Below are 22092 nucleotides of genomic sequence, written 5' to 3'. Positions count from 1 at the left end.
TTATTGTTTTTATATATTTTTTATATTGTGCTAGGGAATTATGATTGGTGGAATTTCCATGTCAGTGTCCCTTCCGGCGAAATGGGGATGCAAGACAGACGGCGTTAATCGTTAGTACTGTATTGTTTTATTTTCACCTTTTTAAATGTGTTAGGGTTAGGCATTAGGGTTAGGGTTTAGAGATTAGGGTTAGGGATGATTGGGAACTCTCTTAAGTGTAAAAAGTTAAAAAAATATTATTATTAGTTTACCATATGAGAATTATTATAAATTACTTACTAAGAAAAAATTATTCTAGTCTGTTGATTACCAGTTTAAAAAAAATGATATTTTAGACATTCAACAGAATTGCAAATAGTTCCTTAACAAACACTACAAAAAAAATCAGTCTGTGTTTTAGTGTTTATTAGGCTTTTTGCCTTAGGAATTAGATTGGAAAAAAAATCATAAAATCAATGTATTTATTTCACATAATCTTTTTACATTTCTAGTAATATTGTTCTAAAAATATAATATGAGATTATTATTATTGATTACTTTTTTTAAAAAATATGTTTTATTACATTTTAATATTTTTAGAAATAAATTTGAAATTTTAAATAAAAAAGTAAAATTTCACTTGGGGCAACTGTGTGCACCCCTTTGAACCCAAGCTGTTCCTCATGTCCAGCATCAGAATTTTGTCATGCACTATCAAATGCTAAACATGATAGTACAGTAGCAGTTACAGATTATCCTGTTAAGGGTGTGAAGGTTAAACAAAGATGTGATTTTTCTGCTGTATGTGTTGTTGAATTAGTTGGAGCTGAAACGTTAGATAAAAACCAGTCTAGCAGCAAGTTTATTCTTGTCAAAAGACCTGAAGAAGGATTGCTTGCTGGTCTCTGGGAATTTCCATCTGTCTTACTGGATGGAGAAGCAGTTCCATTAGCTAGAAGAGAAGCAATGGATCCCTTCTTGAAAAAAAATCTCAAAATTGACATCAGAAAGACTTGCAATATAGTTTTGAGGGAAGATATTGGGGAATTTGTTCACATTTTCAGTCACATTCGCCTCAAGTTGTATGTTGAATTGCTAGTGTTACAATTGAAAGGTGCAATTCTGGACATTTACAATATGTTATCTTTATTAAATGACAAGTAACTAAATTTCATTATCTACTAATTGAAAGTAATGCAAGAACCATGAGCATCGTAGGGTTTATAGCCTATGGATTGATTGATGTGCATAAAAACTAACACAATGATCACATTGTACTCATTAGGCGACTTTTTGTACTAATGTTAACTTTTTTCTTCTGGAAGGAGGAGTAGATGATTTGTTCAAAAGCCTGGACAATAAAGCAACAACTTGGAAGTGCATTTACAGCAATGCACTTTCTAGTATGGGACTGACAACCAGTGTAAGAAAGGTAGTATGCTGCACTTAGCGACCTCACACCTAGTCTTTTTCACTCTTAACATTTGTAAATATGTAGGAAATACAAAGCTCTTGTGTGTAAGGAATAGTTTAACACTTTCCTCAATTTTGATGAACCGAAGAGACCTTAACTATACTTTTGGTCTCATGCTTGTGCTTATGAGCAAGTGGAATGCGACCTTAATCAATGTCCTCAATTTGGAGTTGAGTATTACAAATACCCTCCAAATATGTTTAAAATGCCTCACTTAAAAAAGAAATGCACAAATTCACCTTTTTTTAAGATTTTAATATTCCAAAATTTCCCTGTAGTTTCCTCTTCAAGGGGGTCTTTCTAACTTTGTCCAATTTTTAGGGGTATTTCATAACTTCAGAACCTCAACCGGGATATTATTTTCACTCAAGGATATGCATTGCATTTTAGATTTGGTTCAATTATCTCAACTACAACAATTGTTAATGATTTTTGTGGTTACATGTTATTGTACTGGATTGCCAGAGTGGCCTTTAGCAAATTCATTCAGTAGTCCTAGGCTACTAGTAAGCTTAAAAATGGTTAACCTAAATTTTTATTGCATAGCTGGTAGCCTTTTCATAGAGTTCAGGTAAATAGAAGTTCAACTTGGCTGGCAAGCAACATATCCTCGCAGCAAACAAATTTTCTACACTTGAAATAGCCATGTGAAACACAATTCATATGCATGACTACTGTTATGTTATGTGTCCGCATTGACTGACCTCAATTTTAAATCCATTAAAATAGTATGTTGCAACAAGTATATTAACATTAAAAAGTTAGAAAACTACTGATCATTCTGTTTATTTTATGCTGTTTGTAACTTCTAAGAGAATTCAATATGCTAAAGGTTTAGCTTCTATGCAGTTAAGGATAAAATTTGAAGTTTCATTTTATTCTTCTTGCTTTATAGATACCATAATTTGTTGTCTTAAAATTGTCATACTGCTGCAGGTGTACAACATGGTTCAAAACTTCAAGCAGAAAACTCTTCCTTCTAACCATGTGCCAACCAAAAAGAGAAGTAGAACGACCACAAGAAAATAGCCTAGAGGATCAGATTTGCCGCCTTGTGCTTGCTTATTAATTTGCTGTATTTAAATGAAAAAATGGTGTAATACTTGTCTTGCATTTATTCTTCGTAGACAGATTTACCCTTTTGATATGTATAGCAATGTGATATGTATGGTTTTGACTCTTGATTATCTATACAACACTGTTATGCTTCTGCCTTCTGCTAGTTTGCACAACCAACGAATGATTCTGAGAATATACAAGAAGATGAAAAAAAAAAATCCGAGATTGTATAAAAAATTATATACAACAAATTTTTGTTTTGCTTTTTGTGAATCTTTTGCCTTCTGCTTAATTTTAACCAATTAATCTTAATTTTGAATTGGACTTGGACAGAATTATCAGCAAGACATCACATGCCTTAAACAACGGTCATTTACAGGAGTGTTAATCAAAATATTCTGGCTAACCGAAAAAAGAAAAAGAAAATTTCATTTCTCATTACCTGTTTTTTCTCATTATTTTCACTTATAAATTTATTAATAAAAGTATGCTTTAATTCTAAAAATTTCACAAGCAATTATAATTTAAATGGTTATATGTAAATTATTATTTTTTAAATAACTTAAATTAAAAGACATAAGCATTTTGACATTTTTAAGTTGAAAGAAAGTTTAACATGTGTATCCAAGAGAATAGATTATAGGATTTTCCTCGTGATATATTTAGCGGAGTTATACAAGTACAACTAACATTTAATTTACCCCCTCTTTGTATTTTAGTGAAAATACAACACTAGAAAGAGGTGAGAAATTTATTGGAGAAGCGTGTAGAAAAAAATAGTAAGAAAACAACAAGGTGAAGAAAAGGCTATAGCACTCCTAGTTTTTAATTTGTCTATAGCAAAATTCTATTATACACGGTTGAAACTCATTTATAGATTCATTGCCACTTGTGGTCATTATTTCTGCCACTCCTAGTTTTGTACTCTAGTGTTCCGAGTTTGTGTAGTATTTATTTATTTTCTCTCTTAAATAGATAGATAGAAGAAAAGGCTTCAAAACCAGTGGTACATATTATCTCACGCACCATGTGGATCAGAGGGTTCTTCATTTTGTTCCTCCCACGCATATTTTCTGACCAAAACCATTAGCAAACTAGTGACAGAAAAAAAATGGTTGGTGACTAAATAGAAAAAAATAAAAAAAGAACACAATCAAAGCATTAAGAGAGAGGAAGAATGCAAATGGCAATTTTGTTAAGAGGAGGAGCACTTGGAGATTCTAGCTTTCGTTTGTGTTCATTAACATCAACTTCTTCTTTGCATGTCTCCCAAAATGTTGCCATACCCACCTCATCATCATCACCAATACTACCCTTGGTATGTCTCTCTGATTATTCAGGTTCAACTCAAATAATTTGTACATATTAATTAATCTAATAAGAAAATATTATGTGGAATATTATTTATTTCTCCATTTTAATAGCTAATCTTTAGTTGTAGCTTTCAGTTTTTTAAGTTTTGTATGAGATAATACTAATGTAATGAACTTACACGACTGAAATATTAGGATATTTCAATTATAGCAATTTTTTTTTTTGGTTGAGGTAACTAAATGATTAGTTTCTTTTCAATATTTGTTCTTCTTGTGTTGCAGATTGCAAGTAAATTTAAAACGGCCAGCAGAAACAGAATTACCTGCTCTGCCGTTCAAGAATCATCTCCTAGCACAGCAGGTGTGTTTCTGCATTAACACAATTAAAAGTTTTGAAACTTTTGTTTCATTTACTAGTTATTAATAATTTTGCACTGGAAGGATTGACTATGATTAGTATAATAATTGAAACTGTTATTGAAATTTCTGGTCTTAGCTACTACTGCTGAAACAAAGGAGGAGGTAAAGGAAGCCCCAAAAGCCGCAGCACCAGCAAAGAAACCTCCTGCTAAAGCTCCAGCTAAGCCTCTGCCTCAGATGATGGAGGAGGATGTGATCCCTTCACTGAAAGCAATATTTGAAGCCCAAGAAGATTTCTCAAATATTGAGCTGGTCTTCAAGGACAATAAGGTTAGCCAATTGCCACATTCATTACTGTCTTTGTAATGATTGCAATTTAGGCTGCATAGCGAGGTAGTCTATTCCCCATCCTTTATGTGAGTCCCACCTTAAATTATTAATAAACAGTTAAGTAGAAAAAGAAATTTAACGTGATACTTAATCCATGAAGCTCTTTCACCTAATGAACTAGTCTTTTGATTGAGTTCGCCTTCTGTGTTTAAGTCATAACAATTGGTGCTTTGATTAAAAGTTGGGTTACGGAAAGACCTACCTATGGCTGGATTAAGGTTGCAATATATCAAATACTGATAGGTGAGTAAAGTCATCAAAGGAAAAAAGGACTACCATCAAATCAGTGGTCACAGTGTGCTCTTAAACGACATGATAATGTTATGAGTCTCACATTACATAGCATAAGAAACTTAATGTGATAATTAAGACATGGGGATTATGGGACTCTCCCCCATCTAAGGAACTAGTCTTTTGAGAAACCTACATACGTCATAACACCATCCCACTAATTTCAGCCAGTGTTGTGAACCCAAACTCAAATTAGAAAGCTCAATGAATGTGTCTTCAAAAGCCTGGTCTTATTTTAATAGAATAATGTTGCATCCTTTACAAGTATCTTTCTGTTAATCCTCCTAATATTTGATGAAGTACTAAATTACAAAGTAAAAATATTTAATGAGGACTACTAAGAAAATCTTTTAGAAGGATTAGTAAGGAAGTGTTTCAAGAAGGATATAGAGTTATTCATTATTGCAATTTATAAAGCTTGACATTACTGAGAAATCCATAACGTTTTGATTGGGTTATGATTGACAGTTGGAAGGTTCGTTTTTGAAGAAAGGTAACCCCTATTCATTTTGGGCCTTCTTTCCCACAGGAAACCTTATTGGTATGTACATGTTTCATTGAGAAAGTAGTATCACACTAACATTTAGTTAAATGCACAAGTAAACAATGAGTTAGCATCATTCTGTTCTTCCATTGAACAGGTCCAAAGGGGTTTTCTCTGTCATCGTATAACTCGAGAGCAAGCACCGTTGAGCCATTTCTCGTTGATGAAAAGAAGATCACTGCAAGACACATTATCTTTTGGGTTGAAAAACGTTTGGCAGCACAGGGGATCATTCCTGTATGGAAAGATTAGTCCCTTGACAATGAAATTATACTCTGGTTGCTGATTATCATGTAGCATATATACAATTCAATATTCTCTTGTTCCTTTCATTAATGACTATGGTATACAAAATGGTTGTGTTGGTCAATGTGTCATTGTACATGTCTTTTATCATAGAACATTTTGTTGATGAACGCACAAGTTTTTGATGATTCGGTAACAAGACATTTTTTTTAATCTCATTTCACTTTTTCCATGACCTAACCGGTACGTGCAACTCAGATATTTCAAAATATGTTAGGAACCCAAAAACAGAATATGAGAATATAATGATTGACTAGCAAGAGAAGGAGAGAAAACTCTGAGAGTTCCTCCTACATGATTCAGAATGTCTTTCCTCTTCTAACCCTCCTATAATTTCAATTTTATTTTGTTAAGAGAGTATCGGATAGACTGCAGTTATCATATTCCTCTAACAAGAATTATAATTTTTTTTTCTAAAACTTAAATCTCAACTAAAAATATTATTGAGGCATATTTATGCAATGAAACAATAAGAAATATATTATTTATGATGTTAGTATTGAAATGAAAAAATTGACGGAAGTAATGAGATAGTTTTAAACTATTATACATTAAAAATATATTTAAAAAAATCAAAGTGGTTAGGTGGCTCAGCAAATTGGTGCCCCTAAAGTTGATATGCAAGAAACACCATGAAAGCATTTTGTTGCAGTACCCAAAATAGCAAAATCTGGAAATTGTGTTTATTAAATTTTTTCCTTTCTGTACTTTTAAGTTTTAACTCCTTTTTAAGAATTTGTTTGGTTTTGTGCTTTTATTTATTTTCTTTTCTTCTTTTTACTTTTTAGACTCATTTTTGCTATTTTGTGCATCTTCGTTAAATATTGTTTTCATTTTTATAACTTCAAATATAACAACGTTGAAATTGTTAAGCAGAAATATAGATTAGATTTTTAAAGTAGAAACGAAAAAAAGTCACCGATGATAAATCTATATTTTTACTAATGCTTTGAAAATATAAGAAGTTGGGTAACGGTGGTGTGACTGGTATTTCTAGTGTACTTTACTTTCAATTATTTAAATTATATTTTCTTAATCCAGAGATAGGCATACAGTAGTGTGTGTTTGTTTTTCCGTGTCACACTTCCAAATCTTTAGATTCTCTGCGGTTTAAAACAAACTGCATGAAATTTTAAAAACTTCTGTTTGTATTATAATAAAAATTATTAGTATAAAGTAACAAAGATAAGTCTTCACTTAGTTCTTTATTTTTTTTCCTCACAAATTAATAACATAACAGAGTAAACTTCACTTCCAAATCAAAAGAAGAATAAATAAAAGCCTTCACTTAGTTCTTTATTTTTTTTCCTCACAAATTTTAACGTTGCCTCAGTGTTATGGTCACTTCCCTCTACGGCCATTGTTGTTTTTTTAATGAATAAAGACAATGCAAAAAAAAGGAGAGAATAATATGTAAATATTTTGGAGTGAAATAAACTGCAAGAGTTATATTTTTTATTTGACTACCAACACAATATATTTATAATGTTTGTAGCAATAAAATAAAAACTAATTAAGATAAAATAAAACTATTTTCTCCAAAAGTTTGGAAATTATTTTCTTTTGAGTTTAATAATCACTACTTTAACTCAAAAGTCTTGTTGAACAGAAATAATAAATGATAAGGATGGCGCATACCATCCATAAAATAGTTCTCTTAATAGAGATGTGGAATCAAGCATGAATCCCTTAGAACCTAGCTAATCGAAATCATTTCACTGGAGCTGAAAGTGTTATCTAGCCTTCAACCTGTCAAAGAGAATAAAAGCTTTTTCAACACACACTTACAGTTAAATCTGAGTAATCATGAAACATCATCAAAATAATTAAAACTAATTGCAACAGGAAATTGCGTCTCTACCCAAATTACTAGCAGAAAATATGGCTGAGTTTAGATGTAAAGAACAAATATAAACTTAGCGTGTCTTTTACAAAATTGATCATTTAAGGTAAAACTGAATTTGAAGTGATGTAATTTATGTTTTTAATATTTTTATTTTTAAAACAAATTACTAGTAACGCTTAAAATTAATTATGTATGTAATTAAATTTTAATTTAATGTGAACTCTAAAGTTAAACATTTATCTAAATTTTGATGTCTTTGAAGTGTATGACTCTTAAATTTAAATTCTAGGTTACAATAGAGAGAAAAAAAAAAGTAAAAAGAAAAGAAGGAAAAAGAACAGAAATGCTACAATATTATGGAAAATTTAAGGATTTTAATATTTTTTTAATCAATGGTTAAAATGAGTTTCAAGTTAATGAAGTTATATCTTGGTGTCTTCGAAATCATTTTAGTTGGACAAAATTATAAATTTGGTTCTCATATTTATCTTACAATTCGATATTGAAATTCAATATTAATTTACCAATTAGTCTCTCCATAGTTCTTAACCTTGAAATTCAATATGGATTATTACTTGTCAATATTGATTATGAAATGTCACATTTTTATTGGAGGTTGACTGTTGTTTAATAAAAATACCACATGTGATCATCAACATTAACAAGGAACAATCAACATCTAAGTTCAAGAATAAAGACATGATCAAAAAAATTAGAAGACTAAATTCATGAATTAAATTATAGGATGACCAAAATCGAATTTTAAGAGAAAGAATGTGGAAATTTGCAATTATACATTTTAATTATTGTCCCAAACAATAACTGTACCAAACTCCTTTCTCCGGCTGCCATATCTAGCCTAAAAAAAAATAAAAGATTGGTGGGATTGAAAAGAATGTAGGCAAAGCTCACGATACATACTACAAAAACAAAGATGCACATAATGAATTAAATCTCATTGAGCACATAATGAATTGATACTTTGATCATATAAATTATATTATAATTAAAATTTACAAAACAAATACTTTAGATTTATAATAAATCATTTGTACTGTGATATAATTAATAAGTTTTGTTAGGTAAATATTCAGTTTAGAAATAAACATAAAGAATGATAGATGAATGAAAGAGATACAGAATTAAGAACATTAAATAAAAGTTTCTGAAAATCAGAAATATTCTCATCTAATTTATATAAAGAGAGAAAATTACTTATTAAGGATGGAATAAAAGGAAATGATTGTTGATTGGAGACTCGGACTCTGGCTTCGAGAAAGCGAACTTCACGCTCCATGTGAGAAATCAACAGATTCTTCAAACAAGACATAGCGGCTGGAATTAAAGAAGAAGATGATTCTTTACGAGAGTCTCTTATTCTGTCTTCCAGAAAACGAATTTCGCGCTCCATGTGAGAGGTCAACACCTTCTTCAAATCACATTGGGAATGCACAACAGACAATCCAAGGCTGAACAATAATAATCGCCTTTGTAACATTCTTTCGTCTTCTCAGAGAGCCTTTGCAATGGAGATTGATGAATCAAGACACGTAAAATTAAGGCTACACAACTCCTGAAAAAGAAAATTACACGACTATAAATAGGACTGTTGGCATGTTAAATTGAATCTGTTTTTAGAGAGATAAACAAAACAATTTATCTTATCTTAATTCACTATTGATTTGTTTTTGAAATTTAAATTTGATTTAATCTAATCAAATGAGCTGGATTGGTTTTCAGTTTTAATCTTTATTTCTATTTAATAAATGATCAGATATATAATAAATATAAATTTTTGAATTTATACTAATTTTTATTTTACACAATTTCACAGTTCATTTCATACTTTCACACAAATATTTAATAAAAAAGTATCTTTAATTACATATATTTTTATGAATAACAAAAAGTTATGCAATGCATAAGAAATAAAAATAAAAATATGAGTGGTATGATAAATTTATAAATAAAAAATTATATGTATGTCTAAGTTCAATTTTAATTAGACTCGATTAGTTTGCAAAATCAAATTCAATCTAATCCAACGGAAAATATTGTGTTTGTTTTTATTTTCAACAGATTCAGTTTTGGATTTTTTGGGTTGATTTTTTTATTTATTAGATTAGATCAATATATCAACATTCCAACAACTAATCATATCCTACGTACAGAGGAAGTTATTGAGGGAATTCTCAATTGCTCTTGATACCACAAACTACATTTATAGAGCCTGTGACAAATGATTGATAGGAGATAAGATGATAAGACATAAAATGATAAAATATAAGATCTATTTTAATTTAATCTAAGATGTGAAAATTAGATAAAGATCGATAAGACCCATCCTAATCTAATTTAAGTTGTAACAAATAAATATTGATAAGCTTTATCCTAATCTAATTGCTGTAACAATTAGATATTAATTTATGATGAAATTCAATATTTTGAATCGAATTTTTTTGTTTATTGGTATTTAAAATTTTAATCAGTAATGCAAGTTGTAGTCATAGAGAAGAGAATGCATCCCAACTATGTTAGCATTCACCTCTAAACCAGCCTTAGCAAGCCATTAATATATTGATTAAAAAGAAGGAAACAAAAGATTTGGGGGACTATACCAAAATCTATGAATAAGGATTAATCAACAAAACATGTAGTTAGAATGAACTAATCTGTTGTTTATGTAATCAGCTATACCAAAAAGAGATATATTTATAGGTGAGTTTGTTTAAACTTATTTCTTGAAAAATTACTTATTTTAATAAGATAAATAATTTTCTGTTTTCTTAGTATTTTTCTCTAAATTGTTTCTGTTAAAAAAATATTTTCTGCTTATTTTGGTTATTAAAATAACATTTTTTTAGAAAAATACTTATTTTAGAATTATTATTTTTTAATTTAAAGAAACCGATTGCTGCATTTGAGAAACTGCATTTGAGAAGTAAAAAAGAGACAATTCAGCCAGCGAAAGTGCTGTCCCTGTGAAAAAAGATAGTGACAAAGATCTTATGAATTTGTTTTTTTTATTCTTTCTTACGAATTAGTTTGTCTATTTTAGATTATGAAAAATTATTTATTGATTGATTAAAAATCAAAGTATTATCTCTTAAAAGAAAAAAAAATGATCGATTCCCAAAAATATGAAAATATCACTTATCTAAAAAACTCACATTAGTACCTCACTAGCATTTTCTCTATCATCGTATAACGCATGAGCAAGCATTGTTGGCGAAAAGAAGATTACTACAAAACACATTACCTTTTGGGTTGAAAAACGTTTGGTTGCTAATGATGCAGCATACAATTCAAATATTCCATTGTTCATTTGATCAATGATTATGGTATATATAGTGATCGTGCTGATCAAGTATCATTGTACACGTTTCTTATGATCAGAACATTTTGTTGATCAAAACACAGGTTTTTTTACTATTTGGTAAATAGGAATTTTTTCAAAACCTCATTTCACATTTTCCATGGCCTAACCACATATGTGCAAGAAAAACATATTCCTCCATACCGACATAGAAACTTCTTTGGAAATATTTCAAAAATAAGTTAGCAATCCAAAAACAAAATATGAGAACATAATGCTTTTGTTATGGAATATTGAATGACAACAAAGAAATGGAGAGAATTCTCCTCCATGAGTTTCTCCTTCACAGGGGTTTTTCCTTTTCTACAAAATCACAAATGCACAGTTCACAGATGCATATCAAATCAGAATGTGTTCTTCCTTCTAACCCTCCTCCTACTATTTAAGCTAAGCATCTTAGAATTTTAAGCTTAGATGTTCAGGCATACTAAAAGATAGCAGGGAGGAAAAGCAAAATGACAGAACATGTACCAGTTCGAAAGTGTAACTATATTTCCACTGCATTTTCTTCATCTCAATTTTCACAACTTTAAAATATTTAAGCAGAAATGTAGATAGTAACTACAAAGTAGAAACGAGAAGTCACTGATGATAAATTTCTATTTTCACTTATTTTCCTAGACACCAGTTTGCTTAGAAAATATAATTCATGTAGAATATAAGAATTTTGATTACTATGATGTTGATTCTAGTGTAGTCATGGATCCAGGTTCTCTACTGTTTAAAACAAACTGCATGAAATTTTAACCACAGATTTCAGAACAATTGCACCACCCTGCAGTTTTCAGAACCCAGTGGGATCTTTGGTCTCTTCATTTTTTAGTTTAGGTGGATCAAATTTCATCAAAATTTGCTAATAATAATATAAAAGAGAGTTAAAAATTCAAGCTTTTGGAGCTGTACAACAAAAGCATGGCATTTAATAACATGACAGAGAGAACTTCACTACATTCTTTTCATTTTCTCGTCACAGACACAGTTGGTTAATTTCTCCGGAGCGAAAAAAAAAAGCAGGTAAGAATTTTATCCTTTGCCTTGGCGTCTGTTTTATAATGGCCATTTCCTCAACAAACGTTTTGAATCAAGCATAAATCCCATAGAACCAAGTAGAAATCATTTCACTGGACCTGATAGAGTTATCTAGCCTTCAACCTGCCAAAGAGAATGCAACTTTTTCAATACGCACTTACAGTTAAATCTGATCAATCATGAAACATCATAGTAAGAATTAAATCTACTTGCAACTGAAAAATCTCTCTCTCTCTCTCTACTTAAATTACCATCTGCAGATAACATGGCCGAGTCTAGATGGAAAGAACAGATATCAACATAGTATGCACCTTCCTCTAGCATAGAATTTAGTTCGGGCTTCTTTCAAGTATTTTATGTCTAGATTCTGTATTTGCAGAGACACAAGTTCAAGTATCCACCGTAATATTGAAAAGAAATTAAAAAAAAAAGAAGAAAGAATTGATTGGATTGAAAATAATGTAGCTAAGGCTCACGTACTAGGGTTCTCTTGGAATAACTTTTTCCATAAATAATTTTAAGAGTAAAATGAATTGGATTTTTTTGTATAACTTAAAATCAATTTACACACTTAACTTCTATAGAAACTCTTTCATTTAACTTCTTCAAAAACTAAAAGTGAGGTGCATAAGTTGATTTTAACTCACAAAAAAACTCAATTCATTTTACCTTGTTATCATTTCATTTCCCTTCTTATTTTCTTCTTTTGTAAGTACTTATGAAGAAGTTTATCCTATAAGGGAGCCTGTTTGGATACAAGGCTAAAAGTCCTTTTGACAGCTTTTGAGAGCTTCTCTTCGGGAAAAAACTCTCTCTTAAAAGCACTTGTACCTTGTATCCAAACAGGCCAAATCGTTGGCCTCAGATGCATTCTATGAAACAAAGAAACACTGGTCTTTTCACCATATGCATAACAAACTAGTACTGAATTAAAAATTTCATTGAACACACAAAATCCACAGCCTCGTTGACAGATGCAACCAGTATATATAGTTACGAATACAAGCCAATCCACTACTGCGCTACTCGGATCATTAATAAATATGCAAAATTTTATTAAGATGCAAAAGTGCTTCCACGTTCCACCTATCAATCAACCACGAGTTGCAAACCCTAAAATGTGAAAAATTAAAAAAAGAAGTTATAATAACTTAATAAAGGAGGAGAAGATAATTAGTTACCTGATTGGGAGCGGGAACAGAAGAAGAAGAAGAGGATTGTTCGATGTTGGAGAGTCTGGCTTCGAGAATGCGAAAATAGCGTTCCGTGTGAGAGGTAAACGCGTGACGCTGAAGCGTGAGGTCCTTCAAAACGGTTTGGTAAAGCGCGACGTATGTGGACGCGAACCCGAACGTGAACCATAACAATCGACTTCGCGACATCCTCCTTTCTTCTTCTCTAAGCCTGTGTAATGTCTCAACACCCACACCCACACCCACTCTTGAAAAGAAAAAATAAAACATTTACTGATAAAAAAAATATTAATTACTATTTTATTCTTTAACTTCAGCTTATGTTTTTTTACTTCTTGAAATTTAAATTTATTTTTTAGTCTCTAAATTTAAAAATTACACTTCTTAGTCCTTCATGTAATAATAGAAATTCTATCAGTTAAAAATTTAAATATGTGTTTAATCTTTTAAATTTGAGTAATATATTTTTAGTCCTTAAAAAATTATTTTTATTAATCTTTCAATTTTTTTGAAAAATACTTTTAATTTCTCTTTGGTCATTCTGTTCATAGTTTCATATCTTGTGATTCTTTTTAACCACCAAACATTTTTTTAAAAATGATTTATGAAAATTTTAAACTACCAAAATATTTTACTCATATGATTTGGTTATTGTTTTTTACATACCCTGAAAATTTAAAAGAAGAAAAATAAAAAACATGAATGTGAAATTTTTGTGACTTTTTACATATTCTTGTTATTTTAAATTGTCACATTATTTTAAAAATTAAATTAAAAAATATCTATGATGCTGTAAAACCACTGCAAATTGTAACACCATTAACAAACTAAAAATAGTTTTTAAACAATTTAAGAAACTCATAAAAATATTTTTTTGAAAGACTAAAAAAATAATTATCCAAATTTAAGGAAGTAAAATGTATTTTAGTCAAAATTAAAAATCAAATTCTAGTAGCTAAAAACTGCTGCAAGCTACCTATTTATAATGGAATGACTAACAAGAACCATTTTAACATTTTGGGACTAGAAAAAGTAATCTTACATTTTAGGTGATGATTTTATAATTTGTGACCCACAAATTCTAGGACTAAAATAGTTTGTGATCATTTTATAAAAACATAAGAAATAAAAATATAAAGGTCAAGGCGAATATGTCTTAACTAAGGTCAATTGAATATGCATTGACCGAGATTGGTTAAAAAATTTCTCAATTAATGTCAATTAAAAGATGTCATAATTAAGGTTGAACTGAATATGTAAATGTCAAATCAAAAGAGGCCTCAATCTTGACTAGAAGATTCCCTAACCAAGATCAACTAAAAGATGCTCAATCAATGTGGATTCAAATATGCCTCCAACCAATTGGTCAAAGATACACTAATTGAGTTCAAGCCAAAGATTCTCTAAATTCAATCAAGGTCGAGTTGAAGATATCGTGATTGAGGTTGAGTCAGTTATTCTCTAGCCAAGGTAAAAGTAAAGTTACTTTGATCAAGGTCAAGTTGAAGATACTTTAGCTATGACCAAATTCAAAATATCTTGATTGAGACCAAATTGAAGATATTCTAGTTAATGTTGATGTGAAATTGCTTTGATTGAGGTCCGATTAAAATTACTTTATTCAAAAGTTAAAATTTTTGTTTTGTGAACAATTTAAAAATACATAATTCTTGTGATTCTTATTAATATATATGAAAATTTACACTTCCTCCATTCTTATTCATAAAACTCAATTTTGAAATGATGTTTGAATTCCCCTTTAATTTAAATACCTAACTAACACATCTTATGTCTATTCTTCTCTTTCTATCATCATATCATAAAATCATATATATATATATATATATTCTTTATCTCAATGGTTGTCTAGTAGTAATATTTTGAATGTCCATTTATCTTTTTCCAATAATTTAAAAGAAGATTCAAGTTCTATTATACCAGATAACAACGACCAAATTTTATTATTAAATTAATTAAAAATAACATTATATGAAATATAAATATTATTTATTATTAAACATATTATTATATATTTAGTAAATGTTTTTTTTGTTAAACATATTTTTTAGGTTAAAATATTTTTTTTTAACCTATAAATATTAAAATATTCAAAATTTGTCCTTACAAATTTTTTGATATATTTTTCATTCTTATAAAATTCAAATATATTATTTTTTTTACTAGAATTAGGCTCGACGAATCTTAAAACACAATTAAAAATTACCACTAATTTCATTTGTTTTTTTTTTTTAAATTCAAATCACAATTTGTGGTGTTAAAATAGTAGGAATTTGTTTTGCAAAAAAAAAAAAAACACCTTTCTTTTCGAAAGCACGAGCCCACCTGCATCACCAAACACCACCATCAAACTGAATCGCACCTCAACCACCAGATCACCATCACCATCGCATCTCAACCAAACAACCGCCACCTCTAATCCCCAAATCTGAAATCCTTAAACCTCAACTATAATCAGAAAAGATTGTGAAGTGTGTGTGGGGAATAATGGTGTGGTTATGGAGAGTCACGTGGAGAAGGAGACTTTTCGGCGACATCCGCCGAGCCACTTCGTGTTTTCTCACGCCACCACCGAGAAGCCAAGATGGGTGGGTATACATCTTCCTAAGGACGCACGTGTGGAGTTTTTACACGACGTGGTTATCTGGGACCATAGGGTTGAGGATGATGTTGTTCGGTGTCGGGATTGAGCCAATGACCTCAATGAGGAGGAAGCCGCCGTCAGAGGTTGTCGTGGAGGGGCTGAAAGGGTTCAATAGAGTAGAAACGGAGAGGGCAGAGGGAGAGAAGGAAGAGAGGCCATCACCGGATTAGAGAGAGAAAGACAAAGAGAAAGGAAAAAAAAGTAGGACACATGTCTAATTTAGTAAATACACCTTACACACCGACAAAATAACACATTTTAATTTTGTCAAAAAAAATCATACAACAAAACTTTAGAAGAAAAAATTTCAAATATTTTAATATTTATAACAATGAAAAATATATTTTAATTTTTTTTAATGATTTGATAAGAAGGTATTTTGGGTTAGGCATGAATCTTGAATATGTTTTAACATATACCCTGCATTAATTGGTTATATCAACAGAGATGACGATTGGAGTTTGGTGCGAAACTCGAGATTGGTGCAATTATTTTAAAATGCTAGAAATGCCCAACTAACTCCCGTACTTCTAGCTCTAGGTAAGCCTAAACAAAATTGGTTGTTTTTTGTTTTTTTTTTCAACTGTTTTTGTGTTGTTCGGTGGTAGTTGTTCAGCTAATTGTGTTAATATTTAATTTTATAATTTAATTTTAAAATTACGTAATTTTCAAAGGACAACACACGAACAATCGAAAAACGCACAAAGGTGGAGCCTAAACCTGTCCATCCCCTCTTAATCCTATTTATTGCCTCTGCAGACCCAAAATTCGGGAACGGTAAAGAACGATGCCTCCATTGACTTCGTGGCTGGTGCTGCCCATTCTCGTGTTGTTGGCGGCTCCGGCAACAACCCCTCCAGCACGTGCCTCACCGGTCGCGTCGTCCTTCGACGGTCAACGGGAGTTTGACTATTTCAAGTTAGCGTTGCAATGGCCCGGCACTTACTGCAAACGCACCCGCAGTTGCTGCCCCACCAATGGTTGCTGCAGAGGGTAATATAGTAATTACCGCCTTTCTTCCTTTTTTCTCATTTTTCAATTTGAATATTTACTGATAACTGGAGTGCTTACTCTGTTTGTATTGTGCTTATAATTATGAAGGACTCAAAAAACTTGTTACTGACTTTTGTCATATGATATGGATTTCTATTGTGCAACTTATGTGAAAGCGCTTGATAAGAGGCTGACATGTATACGTTTTTCTTTTTCAGCTCCAATTCTCCAGCAGTATTCACCATACGTGAGTATGAAGTTTCAAATGCGGCGTTTGTTGTTGTGGAATACTTATTGCTTGTTGTTCTTGTTTTCGGTGTTGGTGATGTAAATTTAATTGGAATACCTATTGCTTGTTCATCTTGAATTTCACTACCTGCATTGACTATGTTCTGAGTTAAATTCTCCTTCTGAGGCTGTTGTTGTTATTGTTTTTGTACATTTTGATCACGTGGAATACTAATTGCATGTTTATCTTGAATTTCACTACTTGCATTGACTATGTTCTGACTTCCGAGTTAATTTCTCCTTCTGATGTTGTTGTTGTAAATTTAGACCACATGGAATATTATTGCCTTTTTTTCTTGAATTTCACTACTTGCATTGACTACGTTCTTAATTAATTTCTCCTTCTGAGGTTGTTGTTTTTGTTGTTGATGTTGTAAATTTAGACCACGTGGAATGCTTATTGATTGTTTATCTTGAATTTCACTACTTGCCTTGACTATGTTCTGAGTTTATTTCTCCTGAGGTGGTTGTTGTAAATTTGGACTGCATGGAATGCTCATTGCTTTTTTTTTTTCTTGAATTTTCCTACTTGCATTGACTATGTTCTGAGTCAATATCTCCTTCTAGGGTGTGAATACCTTGTTGGGTCTAGAATTTTTTTTTGTAAAATTATACTGATATTTTAAGCTCTTTGAGAAATTAGCTTTAAGTATGACTTTAAAATTTGTTTCCTTTCATCAATTTTTTTGTCTCTCATTTCTTCCTTATCAATTATTTTGGTTTTGTAAAAAATAAAATCTGTTTTGGGAGGTAAACAATATATTGATATTTTTTGCATATCTCTGTTGAGTGTTGAGTGTTGAGGTTCCTGCAACAAATAGCTTAACAGTTTATATCTACATGTATGGTAGATGGACTCTGGCCTGACTATAATGATGGAAGCTGGCCGTCCTGTTGCTCTGGATCTAGTTTTGATCCAAAAGAGGTATATTCCCCAACCTTAATTTGCAAATCATTATATCACAAATGACATTTGCTGGTTTCATGCTTTGATTGAAATAAATTTGGCGAAGAATGAAACTGAATTACCTTTCAGACTTATACTGGGAAGTTCTAGCTATTCCTATTAGTTTTACTAGGTAATTAATGATAAATATTAACTATTGATTGAAGAAAGCCAAGACACTTTTTCTTTTGGCTTTTGAAACTGCAGTTTCTTAAATTTTTTCTGTGGCTAATTGTTTGTATTTTGGTTGTGTTAGTGTTAATTTTATATACTATCAGAACTTGGGTCTTCTATTAACTTAGTTGCATTAATTTTCCATTTCCAACGTTGTTTTATCTTCTGTGTAGATATCAACATTGACTAATGCTTTAGAGCAATATTGGCCATCATTGAGCTGTAGCAAGCCATCATTATGCCATGGTGGGAAAGGAACATTTTGGGCTCATGAGGTGGTTGTTGAAATTAATTAGTTTCTTATTCAACCTTATGTTATTTTGGATTCTAACTTCTTCTTTTTTCCAATTGTGCTTCTGGGGCTATCACGTCTGGCTTGCATTGGCAGTGGGGTAATAATCTTTTGTAGCTTTTCTTGCTTACATGTTTTAACGAGTGTATTCATTGTTTTTATTGAGTAATAGTTGAGCTGTTTTCCTAAAATCTACTACTTGTGGAATGTGGATAGAGATGGTTCTATTTAGTTTTAAATTGGTACCGAACAAAGTGTTCAAAGCTTCAAATATATCTTTATTAGTAGTTACAGAATTTCTTTACTGACACATTTATTTGTTTATTATTTTTTTCTATTTAGTTTGAGGCAAAATGATATGTTCTCTTGTACTAATATTCCAATTTTCTAATATTGCAATTTTACTTCCAGAGAAACATGGCACATGCTCTTATCCTGTGTTTCGAAATGAATATGATTATTTTCTGACAGTTCTGAATGTCTATTTCAAATATAATATTACGGTAAGTTTGTAGAGTATAATTTTTTTTTGTATTAGAAATTTCTTGTGGTTTATGTAGGCAATGAGCTCATATGAAATAATGATAAAAAATACAATGATAGGTTAATAACTGGTAAATTTATACTTTTTTGGGGTCCATTGCTCATTCTCATTTTTCCTACAGATAAAACATCTAACTTGCTTTACTGAATACTAGATAGAAAATTAAAGGTCATTTCATGAAATTATTAATTTTTACTTTTATCTTGCCCCTTCCTAACCAAAGAAACTGATAAAATTTGTATGCTGATTAATGAGTTGGTTTGGAGCTTATTCTGTTTTCAGTCTGACTACCACTTGTATTTGCTAAACCTTCGATTGTTAAGACCTGATACTTGCCTGCATATACATCGGGGCATACTCTGACTAATGTGTTTTTCAACATTTTTTCAGAGCGTTCTAAATGATGCTGGATATGTTCCCTCTAATACAGAAAAGTATCCCCTTGGAGGCATCATCTCTGCCATTGAGAATGCTTTTCATGCATCTCCTCAAATAGTTTGCTCAAAAGATTCCATTGAGGAACTTTACCTATGCTTTTATAAGAACTTCCAGGTTTGAAATCTGCTCTATGCTGTAATATATTTAGCACATAAGAAACTAAAATATGTGCAAATATTTGTCTTATTTACGTTAGGAGATTGGTATATTTAGATATCAATTGATGTGCTTAGAGCTAATTAGTTCAGTCTGTGGTAGCTGGTATTTATTTTCAACTATTGATAATTTGATACCACTATTGTACTCTCCGGTCAAATTTGAAGTAATACTGCATATGAGCTATATGTAATAGTTATGAGATCACTGAGATGTTATAGACCCGTATGACAGAGACATTTAGCTTAATATTTATAAATGCTTTGGGAATTGGTTTATTTTTAGAAAATGAAGAAATACCCTTCTGGTAAACAAACTTCCATGGGCATTATGAGAGAGTCCCCATGACTTTGTACTTTAAAATTATATATTAGTTCTATGATTTCATGCTATGGTATCCTATTCAAACACAATAATTTGGCCATCATTATTCTAGAATATTGTCTGTTGTTTTGCAGCCACGAGATTGTGCTCTTGGATCTGACATTAAAATCGACATGGTTACTTCAAAAAAATCTTGTCCCAAATATGTTAGCTTGCCAGAATCTGTATCAGTGGGTAAGTTCAATACTGTTTCATCTTTATACTGGTATATCTATATTGTTGTTTCAGTTGCTCTTAACCACCAAACTAGTTTGCTAAAAGTTACATATTAATGACTGATGGATTAAGGATGAAGGGATTGTCTGTACTTCATTCTAGTTAGCATGTAATGAAGCATATGTTTGGAAACTGGTTACAATTCTACTGAACTTTGTGGCTAAATCTGAAATTGGTTGACCTGAGACATGGAAGTGGTCAGATTAATTTAATGTCAATTGATTTAAGCTATTGAGTATTTACACTTGGCAATGGCAGGTGGACAAAAATTGATTTTTTTATATGGATGTTTCTTCCTTTTGATTGATTAACAACATGTGCACTTCAACATGCTGATTGTGCAGAACCAAAAAAAAGAAACATGCTGATTGTGACTTGATTTATACAAATGGTTGTCCTTTGCAAGTGGAACATCTGAGCAAGAAACTTGATATCACTTTTCCACCAACATTCTAGATATCTGTAGTAGTGAGAAAGAAAGCAATTTTTTTTTGTTTCTTGTGACAGAAGAGATTTCATTGAAGAGAAAAATAGTACAACTAGGGGTGTGATAAAGAATCCTCCAAATAATGCTCAAAGTATGAAGCAAGGCTTCCCCAGCCTTGCAAATCCAAGATTGCAACACCCTTGAAGCAGTCCTGTACATAAAACAACAGGAAGGCAAGAAACTGTTTTGGGAGCAAAGAAATCACTTTAAAACAGTTGTGTCCTTCTCCAACTGCCCCAGAATCCTTACCCTCTCACGGAGATCACCTGGCTGAAAAATAACTGATAGAATTGGAATGTTTTTGGTTGGTATAATACTATAATAGCAATCATGGTGGTTAGTTTGAATACTGCTCAAATTTGTAAATACTAGCTCAAGCCTACTAGAGGATTGGAGTGAGAATCCCGGGGCTGAGGAAGATGCCTGGTATATATCTCCGAAATTCGAAGTTGAATGTTTTAAAATTGCTAAGTATACCTAACAACAGGGGTTTAACTCATGGCCAGGTGTAAGGGGACTAACAATATGTCTAACAGGAGGAGATTCCTAAATATCCATGCATCTTTTAGATGCCTGGGATTCTAAGATGGTGTTTAACTTCATTGCTAAATAAATTTACCTCTAATTCAAAATCATAGTGGAAAATAGATTGACTTGTAGGTGATTAGAAAGCTGATCTTTTCTTTAAAAGAAGGAGCTGCTTTTGTTTTGGTTTCAGTCTATTTAGTCTGTAATTGGTAATCTGCTGCTATTTTATGGCTGTCTACGTTACTGCCTATTGCTAAGTATTTAACTTAGTTTTTGAGATTTCTCTTTTGTTTGAACATAGTTTTTATTATGATAATTTTATCATCGGGTGAATTTGTCAGAAAATTGTGTGAAACAATAATCATTACATTTGATTAAAAGAATCCATTGCAATTTATCAATTTGATAATTATCTCTGCTTCTGTAGGGTACAATGGACTTCAAAGTCGGGTCTCTGATGATGTAGCTCTTTAAGGTTATGGCACTGTGCTTCTATTTGTAAATATCTGTACCTTGCGAACGAGCAAAGCCGCACGAATAAAGTTATTAGGATGTGGTACCATTTATCAATTAGTGATAAATGAATATAGTGAAGAGCTGGACATTTGAATTGGGATCTAGACCTGCTAAAGTTTAGCCAGAAAAAATGGTTGAAAGTATTATTTGGGAATTGGGAGCTGGTGCCATGTATTTGGAGTCTGGGTTTTATCATTTTCTTTATTATTGGAAGAATGTACAACTGTATAATGGAATACGTTGTTGTATCACGTGGAATTATGAAAATATGTACCTTTCCTTAATATTGTCATATATCGTTTGCCCTA

At 31.2% G+C, this 22092-nt stretch overlaps 3 protein-coding genes and 2 long non-coding RNA genes across 6 annotated transcripts; 3 read left to right on the top strand and 2 right to left on the bottom strand.

The window, feature by feature from the left end:
- Positions 1–40: 40 nt before the first annotated feature.
- On the top strand, positions 41–1143 carry LOC114391068 (adenine DNA glycosylase-like). The gene is made up of 2 exons (XM_028352064.1): positions 41–110; positions 671–1143. Exons 1-2 carry the CDS (start codon positions 41–43, stop codon positions 1141–1143), a joined length of 543 nt encoding a protein of 180 aa, XP_028207865.1.
- A 2372-nt stretch (positions 1144–3515) lies between these two features.
- On the top strand, positions 3516–5869 carry LOC114389537. Its single transcript, XM_028350229.1, has 5 exons — positions 3516–3830; positions 4108–4186; positions 4322–4515; positions 5335–5407; positions 5508–5869. The coding sequence occupies exons 1-5, from the start codon at positions 3690–3692 to the stop codon at positions 5660–5662; spliced, it is 642 nt and encodes a 213-aa protein (XP_028206030.1). The 5' UTR covers positions 3516–3689; the 3' UTR covers positions 5663–5869.
- A 1267-nt stretch (positions 5870–7136) lies between these two features.
- Positions 7137–9164, bottom strand: LOC114389334. Its single transcript, XR_003661750.1, has 2 exons — positions 8778–9164; positions 7137–7465 (listed from the first exon to the last, which is right to left on the bottom strand). It is a non-coding gene; the product is annotated as an uncharacterized LOC114389334 (long non-coding RNA).
- A 2612-nt stretch (positions 9165–11776) lies between these two features.
- Positions 11777–13416, bottom strand: LOC114390884. The gene is made up of 2 exons (XR_003662023.1): positions 13149–13416; positions 11777–12090 (listed from the first exon to the last, which is right to left on the bottom strand). It is a non-coding gene; the product is annotated as an uncharacterized LOC114390884 (long non-coding RNA).
- LOC114390883 (ribonuclease 2-like) lies at positions 13126–22078 on the top strand. Of its 2 annotated transcripts, none has more exons than XM_028351802.1 (10): positions 13126–13242; positions 16582–16815; positions 17034–17062; positions 17955–18028; positions 18397–18498; positions 18612–18615; positions 18927–19018; positions 19450–19611; positions 20112–20211; positions 21696–22078. In XM_028351802.1, the coding sequence occupies exons 2-10, from the start codon at positions 16610–16612 to the stop codon at positions 21740–21742; spliced, it is 816 nt and encodes a 271-aa protein (XP_028207603.1). In that variant the 5' UTR covers positions 13126–13242; positions 16582–16609; the 3' UTR covers positions 21743–22078. The 2 variants fall into 2 exon arrangements, with proteins under 2 accessions (XP_028207603.1, XP_028207602.1); XM_028351801.1 differs by lacking the exon at positions 13126–13242 and adding an exon at positions 16222–16362.
- The last annotated feature ends 14 nt before the right edge of the window (positions 22079–22092 follow it).

The sequence above is a fragment of the Glycine soja genome, chromosome 16 (assembly GCF_004193775.1).
Source record: "Glycine soja cultivar W05 chromosome 16, ASM419377v2, whole genome shotgun sequence".
Taxonomy (NCBI): domain Eukaryota; kingdom Viridiplantae; phylum Streptophyta; class Magnoliopsida; order Fabales; family Fabaceae; genus Glycine; species Glycine soja.
Note: the sequence above shows the minus strand (reverse complement) of the source record. Positions and strands in the feature narration are given on the sequence as shown.